The sequence below is a fragment of the Salmo salar genome, chromosome ssa03, assembly GCF_905237065.1.
Source record: "Salmo salar chromosome ssa03, Ssal_v3.1, whole genome shotgun sequence".
Classification (NCBI taxonomy): domain Eukaryota; kingdom Metazoa; phylum Chordata; class Actinopteri; order Salmoniformes; family Salmonidae; genus Salmo; species Salmo salar.
Genome location: NC_059444.1, coordinates 7,931,985 through 7,952,170, shown reverse-complemented (window position 1 = coordinate 7,952,170; position 20,186 = coordinate 7,931,985). Strand labels below are relative to the sequence as shown.

At 41.1% G+C, this 20,186-nt stretch overlaps 2 protein-coding genes across 4 annotated transcripts; both read left to right on the top strand.

Moving 5' to 3' along the window:
• The first annotated feature begins 318 nt into the window (after positions 1 to 318).
• Positions 319 to 8,348, top strand: LOC106597346 (PX domain-containing protein 1). 3 transcript variants are annotated; one of them, XM_014188554.2, is made up of 5 exons: positions 319 to 1,112; positions 1,536 to 1,636; positions 3,862 to 3,979; positions 6,295 to 6,357; positions 7,398 to 8,348. In XM_014188554.2, exons 1-5 carry the CDS (start codon positions 863 to 865, stop codon positions 7,496 to 7,498), a joined length of 633 nt encoding a protein of 210 aa, XP_014044029.1. In that variant the 5' UTR covers positions 319 to 862; the 3' UTR covers positions 7,499 to 8,348. The 3 variants fall into 3 exon arrangements, with proteins under 3 accessions (XP_014044029.1, XP_014044034.1, XP_014044023.1); XM_014188559.2 differs by lacking the exon at positions 7,398 to 8,348 and adding an exon at positions 7,155 to 7,388 and having other exon boundaries at positions 6,234 to 6,357; XM_014188548.2 differs by having other exon boundaries at positions 320 to 1,112; positions 6,234 to 6,357.
• A 6,919-nt stretch (positions 8,349 to 15,267) lies between these two features.
• opn4.1 (opsin 4.1) lies at positions 15,268 to 18,973 on the top strand. Its single transcript, XM_045714346.1, is given in 4 exon segments — positions 15,268 to 15,335; positions 17,395 to 17,656; positions 17,658 to 18,306; positions 18,309 to 18,973. Coding segments are annotated over 4 exon segments (1,644 nt in total).
• Positions 18,974 to 20,186: the final 1,213 nt, after the last annotated feature.

Here is a 20,186-nt window from a genome sequence, read left to right as displayed (position 1 = left end):
GCATAGTGGTTAGAGCCTTGGGATAGTAACAAAAAGGTTGCTAGATCAAATCCCAGAGCTGACTAGGTAAATATCTGTCATTCTACTTTTGAACAAGGCACTGTTCCTAGGCTGTCATTGTAAATAAAAATGTTATAGTTAAATATATAAAAAAAAAAATAACCCAGGTTGGATGTGCTGTGTACTGACCATACCTTGGTTAACAACCCTAGCCTACAAGACTAACCTGTGCCTCAATTGACATAGCATAGCATAGCACCGTGCTGTGAAGCAAATCCCACCTCTCAATCCCCCGATTGGATTATCCCACCTTTGTTAAAAATAAACACAGCACCAGTTCCGCTAGCATCCACTAGCCTGAAAGGACCATCAACTAAATGGCAGGAATTGAATTGCCAGTACATCAACATTTATTTGAAATCACTGGCTTTCTTAGCTCTAAATAGTTTTCTAGGTTTGCAAAACTTGCTGTTGCAGATGGTTTGGTATCATGCTATATTGCGTCGTTAGTGTGATTTGGGGTTTGGGCATCTCCGGCTGCATAGCATCAAGTGGTGTGCGAGAGCGGAGCATAATTAATCAGCAAACTTCCAACCTGGCAACCTTCTCCTTCAAATCACTTCCATCAGCGGGTATGATACTTGTGGAATTTTGATCCAATTGGACATCATACAAGCCATTTAGGTTAATCGAAACGGCACTTAATATTTCTGAAAACGTTTGAGAAAAAAATTAACTTTCCCCGACCGTTAGCCTATGCATGATGAAGATTGGGGAAAGGAATCAAATTGCAGATATTTAGGCGCCCCGAAGTCAAACTAACAATTATAGCCTGTCATCGAATGGGAATAAAGCAGTGAAAATGGCAACTGTTGCTTTTGAGGGAACTTCGCTCATGAACATGTTTGTACAAAACTGTTGGGTTGTTGGCACACAGCGAATCATCAGTCACCGCGGAGAGGAAGAATTCATTGAAGTCCGGACCGAATTGTCGGACAGGAGCGTTCTCTATTTGCACAGAACGGACCGCGATCTTGGAAGCCTTCTAAAGAGACTCATGGATGCTTTCCCAGAGGATATAGCAACTCCTACACGGTCAGCGCTCCTAGATGGTAGGTAGCCCGTTATAAATACATGACCCATGATAAACAACTCACAGAATCAGAACTACATTATTCTATGACCTATGTGGATGAAAAGTTGAATAGATAATTTCATGTGGAGATAAGCCTAAAATGTACAGGCCCACAATAATAATTCAAAGTACAGCCTACATTGTACAGCCTACATTGACCTTCATGTGAAAGTGTACAAACCTCGTTTATATAAAAACATCAAGATGACATGTCGTTCTTACATGGACAAAATCTTGCAAAGACATTAAAAATGCATAATTGAAAGCCTATACCAATTGTAAACATATAGTCTACAGTATAAATACGGTATTTAAAATAACTTGACTGTATTTATATTCTGATATACTTTAAAATATGACTTGTACTGAAATAGTTCCTGTCTATGTTTTTCTCCACCAGGACTTGTGCGAATAAGAGATGCTGCAGAGGCCAATGATATTGAGATTCGATTGCAGGAGGTGGAAAAACTACTCAGGAGGGTCTTCACCTTGCCAATTAAGGTAGAGTGGCCTATAGTTATTTACATCTAGAAATGCATATCAATATACAGTTATCCTCTTACATCTAGACGTTCCGCTAGCGGAACACCTGCTCCAATATCCAATGATAGGCGTGGCGCGAATTACAAATTCCTCAAAAATACAAAAACTTCAATTTTTCAAACATATGACTATTTTACAGCATTTTAAAGACAAGACTCTCCTTTATCTAACCACACTGTCCGATTTCAAAAAGGCTTTACAGCGAAAGCAAAACATTACATTATGTCAGTAGAGTACCCAGCCAGAAATAATCAGACACCCATTTTTCAAGCTAGCATATAATGTCACAAAAAACTAAACCACAGCTAAATGCAGCACTAACCTTTGATGATCTTCATCAGATGACACACCTAGGACATTATGTTATACAATACATGCATGTTTTGTTCAATCAAGTTCATATTTATATCAAAAAACAGCTTTTTACATTAGCATGTGACGTTCAGAACTAGCATACCCCCGCAAACCTCCGGTGAATTTACTAAATTACTCACGATAAACGTTCACAAAAAACATAACAATTATTTTAAGAATTATAGATACAGAACTCCTTTGTGCAATCGAGGTGTCCGATTTTAAAATAGCTTTTCGGTGAAAGCACATTTTGCAATATTCTGAGTAGATAGCCCAGCCATCACGGCTAGCTATTTAGACACCCACCAAGTTTAGCCCTGACCAAACTCCGATTTACTATTAGAAAAGTTTGATTACCTTTGGTGTTCTTCGTCAGAATGCACTCCCAGGACTGCTACTTCAATAACAAATGTTGGTTTGGTTCAAAATAATCCATTGTTATATCCAAATAGCGGCGTTTTGTTCGTGCGTTCAAGACACTATCCGAAGTGTAAATAAGGGTCATGAGCATGGCGCATTTCGTGACAAAAGAATTCGAAATATTCCATTACCGTACTTCGAAGCATGTCAACCGCTGTTTAAAATAAATTTTTATGCCATTTTTCTCGTAAAAAAGCGATAATATTCCGACCGGGAATCTGCGTTTAGGTAAAAAGACGAAAGAAAATAAAGCATGGGGTCGACTCGGGCACGCTCCTGAGTCTCACAGTACTGTGAGCAGCCACTATCCAAACGCGCTACTTTTTTTCAGCCAGAGCCTGCAAAGCCACGATTCAGCTTTTTGCCGCCTTCTGAGAGCCCATGGGAGCCGTAGGAAGTGTCACGTAACAGCAGAGATCCCCTGTATTGGACGGAGATAATCAAGAAGGGCAAGAAATTGTTAGACAGGGCACTTCCTGCATGGAATCTTCTCAGGTTTTGGCCTGCCAAATGAGTTCTGTTATACTCACAGACACCATTCAAACAGTTTTAGGAACTTTGGAGTGTTTTCTATCCAAAGCTAATAATTATATGCATATTCTAGTTTCTGGGCAGGAGTAATAATCAGATTAAATCGGGTACGTTTTTTTATCCGGCCGTGAAAATACTGCCCCCTAGCCATAACAGGTTATGTCTCTTCATAATAACAATCTGGGTATTTCAACAGGCCACTAGTTGACGTGGTATTAAATAATACAGTGTCGACTCAAAATGACAATTTATGTGTCTCCTTCAAGATTGTTGGAAAAGCATTCCAGGTGAAGCTGGTTGAGAGAATGCCAAGAGTGTGCAAAGCTGTTATCAAGGCAAAGGGTGGCTACTTTGAAGAATCTCAAATCTCAATATATATTTTGATTTATTTAACACTGTTTTGGTTACTACATGATTCTGTATGTGTTATTTCATAGTTTTGATGTCTTCACCATTATTCTACAATGTAGAAAATAGTAAAAATAAAGAATGAGTAGGTGTGTCCACAATTTTGACTGGTACTGTATCTTATACTTATCCCTTCTGATGTTGAATAATATTGCTTATGAAGTCATTTATTTCTGAGCCTTGAAAGGGTCACCCAATGTACTTGGGCTGTATTCCCTGAAAATGTTTCCCCTAGACAGGGTGAAGTCGGGGTGATTCCTTACATCCTTTCTCCTCGACCTCCTCAAAACTTCAGAGAGAAGCGAGGAGAGCATTGGAGATTTTCTCCTGGGTTATTTTCTTCCAACACTTTCCTCCTTTCCTTAGAGAAGGTGGCGAGGAGAGAGGAAACAAGCAATCGAGGAAAATACTTTTGAGATTCACCCAAGGTTGTTGTGTTCCACTCTCATCTTCAACCTTTTCGTCCACAGTATTCACGGTCAGAAGCAGTGCTTACGTTCTTTGAGCAATCTCCGCTGGACCTGATGATAAGAGAAAACAACATCAACAATATGGAGCCATACTACCAGAGTCCAGTAACAATATCAGGTCTGAATGTATCTAGCAATTTATTTAATGAACATGTTTCACTGTAAACAAGTGTCTGATTTATTGTTTAGCTAATTTCCCAGTCCACATTCCAGTTTCTGGAGGGCAAACGAATGTGCTGCCCAATTAAAGCAACATCAAGTGCACTGAGCAAAAATATAAATGCAACATGCAACAATTTCAAAGATTTTACTGAGTTAAAGTTCAAAAAAGGAAATCAGTCAATTAAAAGAAATGCATTAGGCCATAATCTATGGATTTCACATGACTGGGCAGGGTTGCAGTCATAGGTGTGCCTTGGAGGGCATAGGCCCACCCACTTGGCAGCCAGGCCCAGCCAATCAGAATGAGTTTTTAACCACAAATAGGCTTTATTACAGACAGAAATACTTCTCAGCACCCCTCCTTAGACGATCCCGCTGGTGAAGAAGTCGGATGTGGAGGTCCTGAGCTGGCGTGGTAACACGTAGTCTGCGGTTGTGAAGCCGGTTGGATGTACTGCCAAATTCTCTAAAACAACGTTGGAGAAGGCTTATGGTAGAGAAATGAACATTAAATTATCCGGCAACAGCTCTGGTGGACATTCCTGCAGTCAGAATTCCAATTGCACGCTCAGTCAAAACGTGAGACGTGGCATTGTGTTGTGTGAAAAACAGTACATTTTAAAAGTGGCCTTTTATTGTCCCCAGTACAAGGTGCACCTGTGTAATGATCATGCTGTTTAATCAGCTTCTTGATATGTGACACCTGTCAGGTGGATGGATTGTCTTGGCAAAGGAAAAATGCTCACTTAACAAGGATGTAAACAAATTTGTGCCCAAAATTTGAGAGAAACAAGCTTTTTCTGCATATGGAACATTTCTGGGGACTTTTATTTTTTTTTGCTCATGAAACACGGGACCAACACTTTACATCTTGCATTTTATATTTTTGTTCAGTGTAGTTTAATTGACAACATACTATGGGGAGTTGCACTCTTGCGACTTCAGTTGAAAGATCTACAGTCAAGCTTGACAAGGCCAATGAAATCCATGTCTATCTGGAAGCCCCGCCTTGCACAGGTATTCTGTTAATATATTCTATTAATATTCTTCAATTATTCCATTATTCACCTAGGTGTGAATGGGAACGATACACGCTACTGAAAACAAACAACTGGAAAATGAGACTTTCTTATGTTGCGCCAAACTAAACTCTACCATAGTGGTAGAGCGTACTCACCCCCTGGACATTGTGTGCGGAAGGTTGTACTTGTACCTAATCACAAACAATTAGTTATTCTTCAATTTGCTGGTGCAATGTGTAAAATGGCTAAGAAAACAACTGAAACGGTTATGGCTAAGCCAGGTTCGGGGTTGAAATCAGGTTCCCAGGTCATACAGTTATAACATTTTTCTGAAAGGTCTTGGTTTGGAACACGCTGAGGTGACACTCGCACGTACTGCGTACAAACTCTGTGGAAAGACGTGCAGCATTCTTGAGGAAGCTTGGAATTACCGATGGCTACTTTCCTATCCTGGATGCAGGTACCTCATCTGGGACCTGAAGAGCAGGATACGGAGAGGGATTAAGTGGTCGGAGAAAATGTCTTGTCTGCGTGGGGTATGTGGTGGCTGCCTGCGCCCAACCTGGCTTCTGTGCACTCTGTCGTCTGCTTGCCTCTCTTGCCAGACTTGTTGATGAGGGGTCCGGTCCCACCTCCGTGATCTGGTCCTACATGATCTTTCGAGATCGGGCTAGCTAAACTAGCGCTGCATAGCGTGCTAGCCAGGTTGGCTAACTCGCCAAGGCGAGCTAGCTATTACTAGCTATTCTTGCGTCCCCACGGTCAAGTTTTTTTTGTAGCTCTCATTTAGCATTAAGTCACTTGGTTATTCTGAACCGACCGTGCTATTGGCTAGCATGCTTAAGGGAGTGAAGGAAACTGGGTTTGCGTGATTCTCCGATGAAGAAGCAGCCCCCCGAGCACTTGGATGGGCTAACCCCCGGAGCGAGGGGCATTGGCACGGGTCTGAGTGACTCGTGCACCCATCTGCAAAAACATTACTGTGACAACACCTGGGTCTTGTTCAGTAGGCACAAAACAGAAGAGAACCTTTCGAAACGAAGGAGGTGCCACAGGAAATGCTACAACAAAGATTTTAGTTTTGTTTGTTGCAAAGCGCTTCGCTGCGGTGTACCCTACTGAACATGACCCCAGTATTGTACATTATCAGAATATTTTCAAACATATTATGCATATTTTGCTTTACAGATATCATGAGGTGCAATGGATTTTGTCTGGCTAACACAGAGACCATTTTCTATGACTACAGTGCACCACAGGATAGACACAGAGCCCTGTCAGTGTCCACATGTACAGAGTCTGCAGGTTTTGGGTGAGTTTATCATCCTTTCCTTCATCATTCAACTTACTAATTTTATTTCATACTGTGTGTGTAAATCACGCTGAAAATTTCCCTAGTGGACAGTCATGTTTATTGTATCTTGTATCTCATGCTACTATCCATTGTTATGACATACAGTCTTGGTTGTGGTTTAGAAAATTATGATGCATATATTATGTTCTTTTTAAAGAGTTAGTTCACTCAAAATAAAGTGTCCCTCTTTTTTTTGACTCAATTCGTTTAGACAGTTGCCCTATGAGCAAAAGACTTTGAAAATACACATTTTTGGTTGAAAAGGTAATCTTTTTGGTTTTTAACGTCTTCAGCTCACTGGGTCATTATTTAGCTAATAACGTCCAGCATTTCCTGGTTAGCATTTTCAGAGCATGTAGCAATGCTAATAGAAATGGATGGACTCAGGTAGCGGTACATTCAAAAGCATGGGGAAAGAGCATCCACTTTCAAGATAACAGATCCTTTTCCCTCGCTCCACATGTCTTTCCCCATGCTTATGAGTACACCGATAGCGGGGTCTATGCGTTTCCATTAACATTGTTTTGCTTCAAATATTCTAGCCTTGGGATGCTGGACATTTCTAAAAAAAAAAATTAAAAAAAATTTAAAAAACGGTTGAAATAACTTTACAACAGTCAGGCTGTGGTGGGTTCATCCAAAGTCGGAAAGAAATGTCTACATTTAAGGTGAACTTCCCCTTTAATGAAAGGCAGATTGCACTGCATTTGTCATTATCATGATTATGTGGCCAGTGACACTTTGCTTCTTTAAAGTCCAATATCTTGAAAACTTGACTGCTGACATGCAAAACATTTCGGGACTGTATCAACAGTGGACGAATGAAGAAGGAAAAAAAAAACGTAATATTGTTTTTAAGTCTATTCTTCCATTTTGTCTTCTTTACTATTTTCTGTTTCTTTGTCTCACCAGCCATCAACATGCCTGCAACTTTCTTACACTACATTTTCCAATGCCTTGTCATTGGAGTATTTTCATATTTTTCCATTGTTTTTCAGGTACGATACCCAATCTGGGTTTAAGGAGACCCTGGACCTCGTTGAGACAGCATCAACGGCTGGTAGCGCCGAAGACCAAGAAACGTCTTTCCCTAATCTGACGTACTACCAACTACTGACCTACGAGACTGATATTCTGGAATGAACGACAGTGGTGGACATATTGTTTGAGTCTGTATGGTTCTCACTTGTTTACCTACACTTTCACTGGTTCCTGTCCAAATGATGTAGGTTACAGACAGGGTTGGGGAGTAACTGATTACAGTAGTCTGTTATGTGTAATCTGATTACCCCCCCCCTAAAAAACTGTACCTGTAACAAGTTACGTTACCAGCAAAAATATTGAAATCGGATTACAGATACTTTTGGAAAAACTAGATGATTACTTAGTTGGATTACTTTTAAATTCAGAAATTATGTTTGAAAAAAATACATTATGATACCTTTCTGTTTTCTCAATGACATTCAATTCAGCATAAAAAAAGATGCAAGTATAAGTTTGTTCCACCTGAGTGAGTTTGACCACAAGACCACTATGACGACTCACCAAATGTGTTTGAATCCATTTTGTCTTCTAATGCCTCTTGAGGAAAGTAACTAAAAGTAATCAGATTACATTAATGAGTTTGGGTAATCCAAAGGTTACGTTACTGATAACAATTTTGGACAGGTACAATACTTTTGGCCATATAGTGTAACTAGTAACTGTAACAGATTACATTTAGAAAGTAACCTACCCAACTCCTGGTTACAGACTGATGCTGCTAGACTCACTGGTCCGGTCTAAATTATGTAGGTTACAAACTGTTGCTGCTAGATTCAAATGATTTCACATTTGTGCCACGAAGATAGAGTTAAAAAATACTTGTTCTCCAAACTGATTAACCAATATACTGACTTGCCTAGTTTAAATAAAGGTTAAATAAAATAAATCAATATATTGCATTGTAATGAGAACTGGTGTCATTCTCTTCCAGGTTAAATCACTAGATTGTGTTTTCTCACATGCAGGGAAAAGGTTCGCTCAACTTATTCTAGGGTTTTCACATTCTGGAATTTGCTATGTTAAAGTTTTGTTGATAAATACGGGTTGTGGATGGGGAGATAGATCAGAGGGATGTAGCACAGAAAGTGAGTGGTGGGGCAATGTGTGGTCTGGGGGGCGGCAGCACTACCACCAGACCAGACCCCACCACATTTCCATGGATCTCTACCCCTATCGCATATCTTGTTGGAGCCCACATTGCCGTAGGATTAAATCTGTCGTCATAATGCACAGTGAGAAAAGTGCACATGTGTATCTCATGCCTGAATGGGGCCCACATTGGAATTGGTTCCCCAGTCTAGAATGTAAGCTGCACAACACTGCCATCAATTGGCAAATAAGGATAAAACACATTCCAGATATCGTGCAGTTCTTTGGGTGCATCTCGATAGTGGCTTTCTCCTCGTCTCCTCTCCTTCATCTGCATTGATCTGGTGGTTTAGAGTTTTGATCTGTAACAAACTGGTGAAAGAACATTGAGAAGCCTATACTAGAGCTAGTCCAATCCAGTTCTTTACCTAGTCCAATCCAGTTCGTTACGACAGCTAGTCCAATCCAGTTCTTTACCTAATCCAATCCAGTTCTTTATCTAGGCCAATCCAGTTATTTATACCAGCTAGTCCAATCCAGTTCTTTATCTATTCCAATCCAGTTCTTTACACCAGCTACTCCAATCCAGTTCATTACACCAGCTACTCCAATCCAGTTCTTTACACCAGCTAATCCAATCCAGTTCATTACACCAGATACTCCAATCCAGTTCTGCACGACAGCAAATCCAATCCAGTTCTTTATCTAGTCAAATCCAGTTCTCTAGTAGTCCAATCCAGTTCTTTACCTGGTCCAATTCAGTTCCTAACGCTAGCTAGTCCAATCCAGTTCTTTACGCCAGCTAGTCCAATCCAGTTCTTTACCTAATCCAATCCAGTTCTTTATCTAGTCCAATCCAGTTCCTTACGCTAGTTAGTCCAATCCAGTTCTTTACCTAATCCAATCCAGTTCTTTATCTAGTCCAATCCAGTTCTTTACGACAGCTAGTCCAATCCAATTATTTATCCAGTCCAATCCAGTTCTTTACGACAGCTAGTCCAATCCAGTTCATTTCGCCAGCAAATCCAATCAAGTTCTTTACGCCAGCTAGTCCAATCCAGTTCTTTACGCCAGCTAGTCACATCCAGTTCTTTACGCCAGCTAGTCACATCCAGTTCTTTACGCCAGCTAGTCACATCCAGTTCTTTACGCCAGCTAGTCCAATCTAGTTCTTTACGACAGCTAGTCCAATCTAGTTCTTTACGACAGCTAGTCCAATCTAGTTCTTTACGACAGCTAGTCCAATCTAGTTCTTTACGACAGCTAGTCACATCCAGTTCTTTACGACAGCTAGTCCAATCTAGTTCTTTACGACAGCCTAGTCCAATCCAGTTCTTTACGACAGCTAGTCACATCCAGTTTTTTAAGTAAATCCAATCTAGTTATTTACGTAAATCCAATCCAGTTCTTTACGACCAGTCCAATACAGTTATTTTACACCAGTGTAAATGAAGAAAAGTAGACAAGTAGAGGAAGCCATTTTAGACTATTCATATACAATTAAATTGTATTTGTCACATACACCATTTACAGCAAGTGTAAAAGGTGCAGTGAAATGCTTGTATGCTAGCTCACTCAACATTGCAGTACAATAATCAATATCAAAGTGAGATACAGCCTGTGTATTTTCATCTTGCATCCGTTGGTTCCCTAATCATTATGCAATTGAGTTAATATCATACCATCTAATTCCTTTATTGGAGTAACAGTGCAGTATTTTGGTTTAGGAGTTGTTATGAAAAGAGTTGCCTAATGTCTCGATCGTCAAGGATGGAAAAGGAAAAACAAGGGACTGGTATTCATTTATTGACCGGATCTTTTGTTGGCTTTTAACATTCATGTAAATGTTATATAAATCCACAAAAAAATAAAAGAGTGTAATGTAATGGCATGACTTACATTAGTGATTTACCTCAATAGTTAATGATTTAACTACAGCTTCATATAGGTGATGAGTCTAAGACTTGACCTCATTGACCACTTCTCCCAAGCCTTACCACTCCTCCCAGTGTGCAAAGCATTTGCCCATTTAGTAAGCCTGAAAGAACACATGAGGCTCGTAAGCATTCTCCTCTGCGTGCAGCCTCATGTGTTCTTTCAGGCTTACTAAATGGGCAAATGCTTTGCACACTGGGAGGAGTGGTAAGGCTTGGGAGAAGTGGTCAATGAGGTCAAGTCTTAGACTCATCACCTATATGAAGCTGTAGTTAAATCATTAACTATTGAGGTAAATCACTAATGTAAGTCTCAATTGACTTTGAAAGTGCCAAGTACCCCTGTGTAGATACCTCAAGGCATATATTAAGAAATACACTATTGTCTATAAAGGGCTAATACTTATCTCAATGATACCAAAGAAAATGTCCAAAGGCTCTTCATTGAAGATCTGTATGGAAGTGTCCTCACTGTGAACTAGCTATATGATTCGTTCATAAATCATTCATCTAGCACATAGAATAAAAAAAATAACAGGCCTATTTGAACAATCCTAAAGTAAAGATCTTAAAGTTCAACAGATTAGCATTTTGTGAAAGTGCAATATGCTCTGTGGCCTATAGCTGACTGGGAGTCAGACCTAGGGTTCAAATAGTATTTAAAATTGTTTCTATAAAGTATTGCCAAATGTGTCTATCCTTAATGATGGAAATGTAATGAAAAAAAATAAAAAGTACTTTTAATTATTTATTTTTTACCTGATCTGTTCTTGGCTGTTAATGTTAATGTTGTATAATCTACTGAAAATAAAGATTAGAATGTTAAGAGTTCAGGTCAGTAAACGCTGCAGGGAAGGGAGAGCTAATAGACCTGTTTATACACAGCGGTCGGAAAATAAACACCCTGCTCTAAATTTTAGCCTGCTTCTGTATTGATTAGACACATTACAAGCACTCAACCGATCCATTGCTGCGATTTTGAGGACAAAAAAAAGTTGCTTTTCTCTCAGAGCCTTCGAAAGACCCCAGAAAGGGAGACCAGTGACCATGTTACAATTGATCATTTTAATGATTTGTTGTTATTTTTGTAAGGTTTCTTAATATTTTTTACAGTACAAAAACCTACACATGTAAACGACAGCACACAAACATCCACAACATCTCCCCTGCCCAGACCCACCTGCTCACACCCACATCTCCTGCGCCCGAATCACTGCACCATTTTGATTCTCTCCGTCGCCCACGCACTTACAACATTTAGATAATAAAGCACGTTATCTTTCCATTGTGTTAACGATGGAGGTTTGGTTGATTTCCTGTTTATAAGTATATACAGAGCCTTCAGAAAGTATTCACACCCCTTGATTTTTTTCCTTTTTTTGTTTTTTACAGTATGCATTTAAAATGGCCTACACACAATACCCCATAATGTCAAAGTGGAATGATGTTATTTTTTTTATTTTAAATTTTTTTTACAAATTCATTCAAAATTAAAATCTGAAATGTCTTAAGTCAATAAGTATTCAACCCCTTTCTTATGGAAAGCCTACTGTAAATAAGTTCAGGAGTAAAATATTTGCTTAACAAGTCAGATAATAAGTAGCATTGTCAATGGTCTCCATTTGCAATAATAGTGTTTAACATGATTTTTTAATGACTACCTCATCTCTGTACCCCACACATACAATTATCTGTAAGGTCCCTCAGTCGAGCAGGGAATTTCAAACACAGATTCAACCACAAACACCAGTGAGGTTTTCCAATGCCCTTCAAACAAGGTCACCTATTGGTTAATGATTTAATAAAAACTGACATTGAATATCTGTTTGACCATGGTGAAGTTATTAATTACACTTTGGATGGTGTATCAATACACCCACTCATGAAAAAGATACAGGCATAATTCCTAACTCAGTTGCCAGAGAGGAAGGAAATCGCTCAGGGATTTCATCATGAGGCCAATGGTGACTTTAATGGCTGTGATAGGAGAAAACAGAGGATGGATCAACAACATTGTACTTACTCCACAATACTAACCTAAATGAGAGTGAAAAGAAAGAAGCCTGTACAGAGTACAAATATTCCAAAACATGCAATAAGGCATTAAAGTAATACTGCAAAAAAGCTATTCACTTTTTTTCCAGAATACAAAGTGTTATGTTTGTGACAAATCCAATAAAACACATTACAGAGTACCGCTCTCAATATTTTCAAGCATAATGGTGGCTGCATCATGTTATGGGTATGCTTGTAATCGTTAAGGACTGGGGAGTTTCTTTGGATACAAATAGAGCTAAGCACTTGCAAAATCCTAGAGGAAAACCTGGTTTCGTCAGCTTTCCACCAGACAACGGGAGATGACAGTTATCTGTAAGGTCCAACACCTACTTTGGCCGCCTTTCCTTCCAAGTCTCTGCTGCCAATGACTGGAACGAATTGCAAAAATCGCTGAAGCTGGAGACATATTTCCCTCACTAACTTTAAACATCAGCTATCTGAGCAGCTAACCGATCGCTGCAGCTGTACATAGCCCATCTGTAAATAGCCCATCCAATCTACCTACCTCATCCCCATATTGTTTTTATTTACTTTTCTGCCCTTTTGCACACCAGTATTTCTACTTGCACATCATCATCTGCACATCACTCGAGTGTTAATTTGCTGAATTGTAATTACTTCGCCTCTATGGCCTATTATTTATTGCCTTACCTCCTCATGCCATTTGCACACAATGTATATATACTTTCTTTTTTCTATTGTGTTATTAACTGAACGCTTGTTTATTCCATGTGAAACTCTGTGTTGTTGTTTGTGTCGCACTGCTTTGCTTTATCTTGGCCAGGTCGCAGTTGTAAATGAGAATGTCACGGCTGTTGTAAGGATTGGACCAAAATGCAGTGGGAATGTGAATACTCATCTTCTTTAATGAAGGAAACCGTAAACACTTAACAAACATCGATGAGAAACAGTCCTGTCAGGTGCAACAAACACTAAACAGGAAACAACTACCCACAAATCCCATAGAAAAAACACCCATCTTAAATAGGACCTTCAATTAAAAGCAACGAGGAGCAGCTGCTTCCAATTGAAGGTCAACCCAATAAACACCACATAGAAATAGACATACTAAAACTAACATAGAAATAGATAAGGGCTGATTTCAAGGTTTTACTGCTAACCTACAAAGCATTACGTGGGCTTGCTCCTACCTATCTTTCCGATTTGGTCCTGCCGTACATACCTACACGTACGCTACGGTCACAAGACGCAGGCCTCCTAATTGTCCCTAGAGGTAGGGCTTTCTCCTATAGAGCTCCATTTTTATGGAATGGTCTGCCTACCAATGTGAGAGACGCAGACTCAGTCTCAACCTTTAAGTCTTTACTGAAGACTTATCTCTTCAGTAGGTCCTATGATTAAGTATAGTCTGGCCCAGGAGTGTGAAGGTGAACGGAAAGGCTGGAGCAACGAACCGCCCTTGCTGTCTCTGCCTTGCCGGTTCCCCTCTTTCCACTGGGATTCTCTGCCTCTAACCCTTTTACAGGGGCTGAGTCACTGGCCTACTGGTGTTCTTCCATGCCGTCCATGGGAGGGGTGCGTCACTTGAGTGAGTTGAGTCACTGACGTGGTCTTCCTGTCTGGGTTGGCGCCCCCCCCTTGGGTTGTGCCATGGCGGAGATCGTTGTGGGCTATACTCGGCCTTGTCTTAGGACGGTAAGTTGGTGGTTGGAGACATCCCTCTAGTGGTGTGGGGGCTGTGCTTTGGCAAAGTGGGTAGGGTTATATCCTGCCTGTTTGGCCCTGTCCGGGGTATCATCGGATGGGGCCACAGTGTCTTCTGATCCCTCCTGTCTCAGCCTCCAGTATTTATGCTGCAGTAGTTTATGTGTCGGGGGGCTAGGGTCAGTCTGTTACATCTGGAGTATTTCTCTTGTCTTATCCGGTGTCCTGTGTGTATTTAAATATGCTCTCTCTAATTCTCTCTTTCTCTCTTTCTGTCTTTCTCTCGGAGGACCTGAGCCCTAGGACCATGCCTCAGGACTACCTGGTATGATGACTCCTTGCTGTCCCCAGTCCACCTGGCCGTGCTGCTGCTCCAGTTTCAACTGTTCTGCCTGCGGCTATGGAACCCTGACCTGTTCACCGGACGTGCTTGTTGCACCCTCGACAACTACTATGATTATTATTATTTGACCATGCTGGTCATTTATGAACATTTTAACATTTTAACATTTTGACCATGTTCTGTTATAATATCCACCCTGCACAGCCAGAAGAGGACTGGCCACCCCTCATAGCCTGGTTCCTCTCTAGGTTTCTTCCTAGGTTTTTGGCCTTTCTAGGGAGTTTTTCCTAGGGAGTTTTTCCTAGCCACCGTGCTTCTTTCACATGCTTTGCTTGCTGTTTGGGGTTTTAGGCTGGGTTTCTGTACAGCACTTTGAGAATATCAGCTGATGTACGAAGGGCTATATAAAAATAAATTTGAAATTTGACTAACATAGAACATAGCCCAACAAACCCCGAAACACTCTAAACAAACACCCCCTGCCACACCCTGACCAAACTACAATAACAAACAACCTCTTTTACTGGTCAGAACGTGACAGAGAACTTGTTCTAGCCTACCTGGTTAAATAAAGGTAAAAAAATTAATAAAAATGATTTCACCTTTCAGCAGGACAATAACCTAAAACACAAAATAATATATTTCATCCATTTTGAATTCGGGCTGTAAACAACAAAATGTGGAATAGGTCAAGGTGTATGAATACATTCTGAAGGCTCTGTATGTTTTTTCAAGATGATTGACGAGAAAAGTATCGTCCAACTCATCGGGTATCTCATTGCTGTCATGATGTTGGCCTGTGGGTGAGGTTTATGGCCCCCCCATAAATACTTTTCTCCCTTTCCTCTCTCTTGACTCTACAGAAGGACTCGTGAGTAGCCTTTGTTAAACATAGAGAGTCTGGGAACATCAAAAGGTGGGGGGAAAGGAACCATATTTCGGTAATCTATGAATATGATGCCAGATCAGTTGGCGTCTGAGACATTATGACTGATGACAGGACGACATAAACTGTATCTTTGAAAGTCTACACATTCTAGTTATCAGATTCACATGGAATTGTTGTGCAATTTAAATGTTTAAATATGAAACTATTTGTGAAAAGATGAAATGTAATTTTAGCTTCCAAATGAGAGAATTGGGTTTTCATAAGGTTAAAGCTCTGCTCACTCAGTGGCCCGTCCATGTGAAGATACATTGGTTATAAACTATGAAACACGCCCTTCTCTCCCCTCCTATATAAAGCTCTTGACGAAAATGTAACTTTCTGTTCCGAGGACGATAGTCCATACGTTAAAAGGACAAACATGTCAACTACAGAACTAAGCCAACCTCAGCGTGAGCTTTGGTTGCGAATGGTATGAACTTTGAACTCTTATTCACTAAAGAAGTGAGATATCCTAGCCGTTGAGTTAGCAACAGCAGCTGTAAACGTGGGCCAGGAAAGGACGGACGACGTATCCAGTCTACCACACAACGACGATACTACAACGTATCCAGTTTACCACCAGAGACACTCTTCAAAGGACAAGGAAGATCTCTGTTGGGCAACCCGGCCTTCCATCTACAACCAACCTATTGAAGCGCAGCTCAGAGTAAATGTTTATTGCATTTTCCTTTTCCAAATGGGCGGTTATTTAGAATGCATAAGATTCTGTATTTACGATAGCATAGCTTCTCCCTTTGTTACTCAAGTCTTCCCGCTCTTTCACTCAAACCCAATCCCCTCTCTTTGTGTAACCAGCCGTTGTATCTGTTCCGTCCACCAGGGACGTTTTCTTTATGACATAATTTGTAATCAATGTATGATCCATTCTGTGTGATTATTTAGGTATTTAGCAAATAAATAATTAAACCCAATTTTATATTGCTGATTCAACTTGTTAGCCAGGGTTCGTGAAGATAACCAAGAATTTACCCCTTTCAGATGAGACTAAACAAGGTGAGGATTAAATATTGACTGCTATTGATGTAAAAAATTACCAGGTCTTTAAGTGTTTATTCGGAAGATAACAGCTCTATAAACATTCTTTCATGCTGCCCCGACTTTCTAGTTAATTATCTACCTGACTAGCTTAATCAGGTAATATTAATTACAGAGAAATTATTTTATAGAATAGCATGTCATATCACTTAATCCGGCATAGCCAAAGACACGACACTGCACACTCATATAGAGCTAAACAGAGGGGCGGCAGGTAGTTTAGTGGTTAGTGCGTTGGGTCAGTAACCGAAAAGTTGCTGGATCCAATCCCTGAGCTGACAAGATGAAAAAATATCTTGTTCTGCTCCTGAACAAGGCAGTTAACCCACTGTTCCCCGGTAGGCTGTCATTGTAACTAAGAATTTGTTCTTAACTGACTTGCTGAGTAAAATAAAAATATGAAGATAGACAGATTAAAAGTAAATTCCCTTGAAGGCATGGATTGTTTAACCATAGTTAATTTTACACTTAAGACATGACTGCTGAATTTGTGAATATTGTCTCTTGTGTAATACATTCTATACGTTAGTTTATACTGGATTAATCGTACATTTTCATTAACTGTAATTTAGTTATGTTCCATCATTCCTTCCATCTTATGCCAATATCAATTATTTTTAAGTCTTGGTTCCAATAGTTTATATATTTTTTCTAAGATTTGTCAGTTGGATATGCTCTCTGCAGAGTTGTGTACAGTGGGGGGGGGAAAAGTATTTGATCCCCTGCTGATTTTGTGCGTTTGCCCACTTACAAAGAAATGATCAGTCTATAATTTTAATGGTAGGTTTATTTGAACAGTGAGAGACAGAATAACAACATAAAAATCCAGAAAAACGCATGTCAAAAAATTTATAAAATTATTAGCATTTTAATGAGAGAAATAAGTATTGGCATCATTCGACCAGAAAAGGGGTCTTTTGCCCACCGGGGGAGTTCAACTGCACAAAGGTTTTTAAGGAGTACTTCTCAACCTCCAGGAACTATAAACTTGATCATGTGCTCGGCCATGGGCCAACCCACCTGCCCTTTCACCCGGTGCCACCGCATCCCTTCCCCACCGTGGATGTTCCCGACCATGCGCACTACATCATCGGCTCGGTCATCCTCATGGTGGGCATCATGGGCATGCTGGGTAATGCTCTTGGTCATCTATGTCTTCTGTCGCAGCCGCACCCTCCACATACCGGGCAACCTGTTTGTGGTCAACCTGGCCGTGGCTGACTTCCTCATGGCGCTTACCCAGTCCCCCGTCTTCTTCGTGGCCTCGCTGCACCGCCGCTGGGTGTTTGGTGAGCGCGCCTGTGAGCTCTACGCGTTCTGTGGCGCCCTCTTCGGCATGTGCTCCATGATGACGCTGACAGCCATCGCCGTTGAACGCTGCCTGGCCATCACCTGGCCGCTGGCCTCGCTGGGCAGCATGAGCTGGCGGCAGGCCATTGTCATTGCCTGTTGGCTCTGGAGCCTGGGGTGGAGCCTGCCGCCGTTCTTCGGCTGGAGCGCATACGTGCCCGAGGGCCTGCAGACGTCGTGCAGCTGGGACTACACCACCTTCACCCTATCGGTGCATGCCTACACCATCCTCCTCATCACCTTCGTCTTCTTCATCCCGCTGGGGGTGATCAGCGGCTGCTATGTAGCCATCTTCCGCACCATCCACCGGGCAGGCCGAGATGTGCGGTGGCTGGACTGCGGCGAGAAGTACAAGGCATACGAGCGGCTTCGCGTTGAGTGGCGCATGTCCAAAGTGGTGCTGGTGGTCATCCTACTCTTCGTCGTGTCTTGGTCGCCCTACTCGTGGTGGCGCTGGTTGCCACGGCAGGCTATGCCCACCTGCTGACACCCTACATGAACTCAGTGCCCACTGTCATCACCAAGGCCTCGGCCATCCACAACCCCATCATCTACGCCATCACGCACCCCAAGTACCGCATCGCAATCGCCAGCTACGTGCCCATGCTACGCTCGCTGCTGCGTGTGGGTGACAAGGACCTGCTTTCATCCTTCAGCTCCAACAGTGGTGCCTCCCTTGGCTCTCGACGGCCCACCTTCACCAGGCATTGCTCCCAGGTGCGGGAGCGGGCATGGTTGTCGCGGGCATGTGCCAACGAACACTGGGGCAAGAGCCGCCTCTCGTCGGCCTCCGACACTGACTCTTGCTGGATGGAGAACGAGGCCGACAGCTCCAGCGTTAACTCACTGCCCTTCGACCGACGTGTCTCCACGGAGATCTCCACAGATACGGCTATCCCCAATCAGCAGTCAGCAGGCGTGGTCGCCGCGCAGAAAGTGGGAGTGTTGTCTGACAGCCTCAGGGTTAGCAGCATTTCAAGCACCTTAATGGTGTTTGAAGGAGATGTGCCCGATGCAGGCCCATCTGATGTTAAAGATCGTTTATACTCGTTTTGTCCGACTACTCGGTACACCTCCAGTAAATATCTCCTGCTCCGTGTTAACTGATCTTCGGCTCCTTTTCAATCTGATGGTAAAGGTGTCCTGCTTCCTGGTAACTGAATATAGGCTCGTTTTCAATCTGATGGTAAAGGTGTCCTGCTTCCTGGTAACTGAATATAGGCTCGTTTTCAATCTGATGGTAAAGGTGTCCTGCTTCCTGGTAACTGAATTTAGGCTCGTTTTCAATTGTCTAACAAGTATATCCTCTCCTCACCTCCTCTCATTGCATTGATCTGAAAGAACTGTTTCGGATTTAAAAGCCAGACATTGAGGATCTTCCAGCATATTGTTTTTCCCTGTCAAATCTTTCCCAAATCAATACAGGTGAAAGGGAAAGGAATGAGGAGGGGACAGATTTTTAAATCAACTGAGGTAAGCCTTTGTTCTTATTCACTCACCTGGCCACGTGCAGGCTCTAACCTGAAGAAATGTTTACTGAGATTGATACTTGCTGATTTTCAAGCATTAATAGTAGCCTAAAGCATTTGCATTATGTATTGTGTAGAGATTTATATATTGCTTGTTGTATTGCCTGTTTTTAATATGTCACTTTTAGGCATTTGTAAAGCTGCTGTCTTGGCAAGGTCTCCATTGAAAGAGAGTACTCCTCTCAAGGGACTTCCTGATTTAAATAAAGGTTAAATAAATATATACTATATTTTACCACAGGTTTACTAAGTTGTTCTGTATTTCTTATAGGCCCATGAACTGTATTTCTAATATAACGAACATCCAGAATGATTATTGTAAAATAAATTGTATTTTTAGGTGTTTTCTTAACAATTTGCATATTTTATCATTGCTATTTTTGTCATTAAGCTAAAAGTCTAAATTCTGTGGTGTAAAGTACTTAAGTAAAAATACTTTAAAGTACTACTTAAGGAGTTTTTTGGGAGGTATCTGTACCTTACTATTTTTATTTTTGACAATTTGTACTTTTACTTCACTACATTCCTACACAAAATAATATACTTTTTTACTCCATACATTTTCCCTGACACCCAAAAGTCCTCCTTACATTTTGAATGCTTAGCAGAACATCCCTGGTCATCTTTACTGCCTCTGATCTGGGGACTCACTAAACACACGTGCTTCATTTGTAAATTGGAATGCGCCCCTGGCTATCAATACATGAAAAAAAATAGATATAATAATAATTGTGCCATCTGGTTTGCTTAATAACATTTATTTAAAAAAATTATACTTTTGATACTTGAGC

Coding starts and splice junctions, on each gene's coding strand:
- LOC106597346 (XM_014188548.2), top strand. CDS start 863: ATGGCAACTGTTGCTTTTGAGGGAACTTCGCTCATGAACATGTTTGTA. Junction 1,113..1,535: donor ACGGTCAGCGCTCCTAGATG/GTAGGTAGCCCG, acceptor TTTCTCCACCAG/GACTTGTGCGAATAAGAGAT. Junction 6,358..7,397: donor ACAGAGTCTGCAGGTTTTGG/GTGAGTTTATCA, acceptor ATTGTTTTTCAG/GTACGATACCCAATCTGGGT.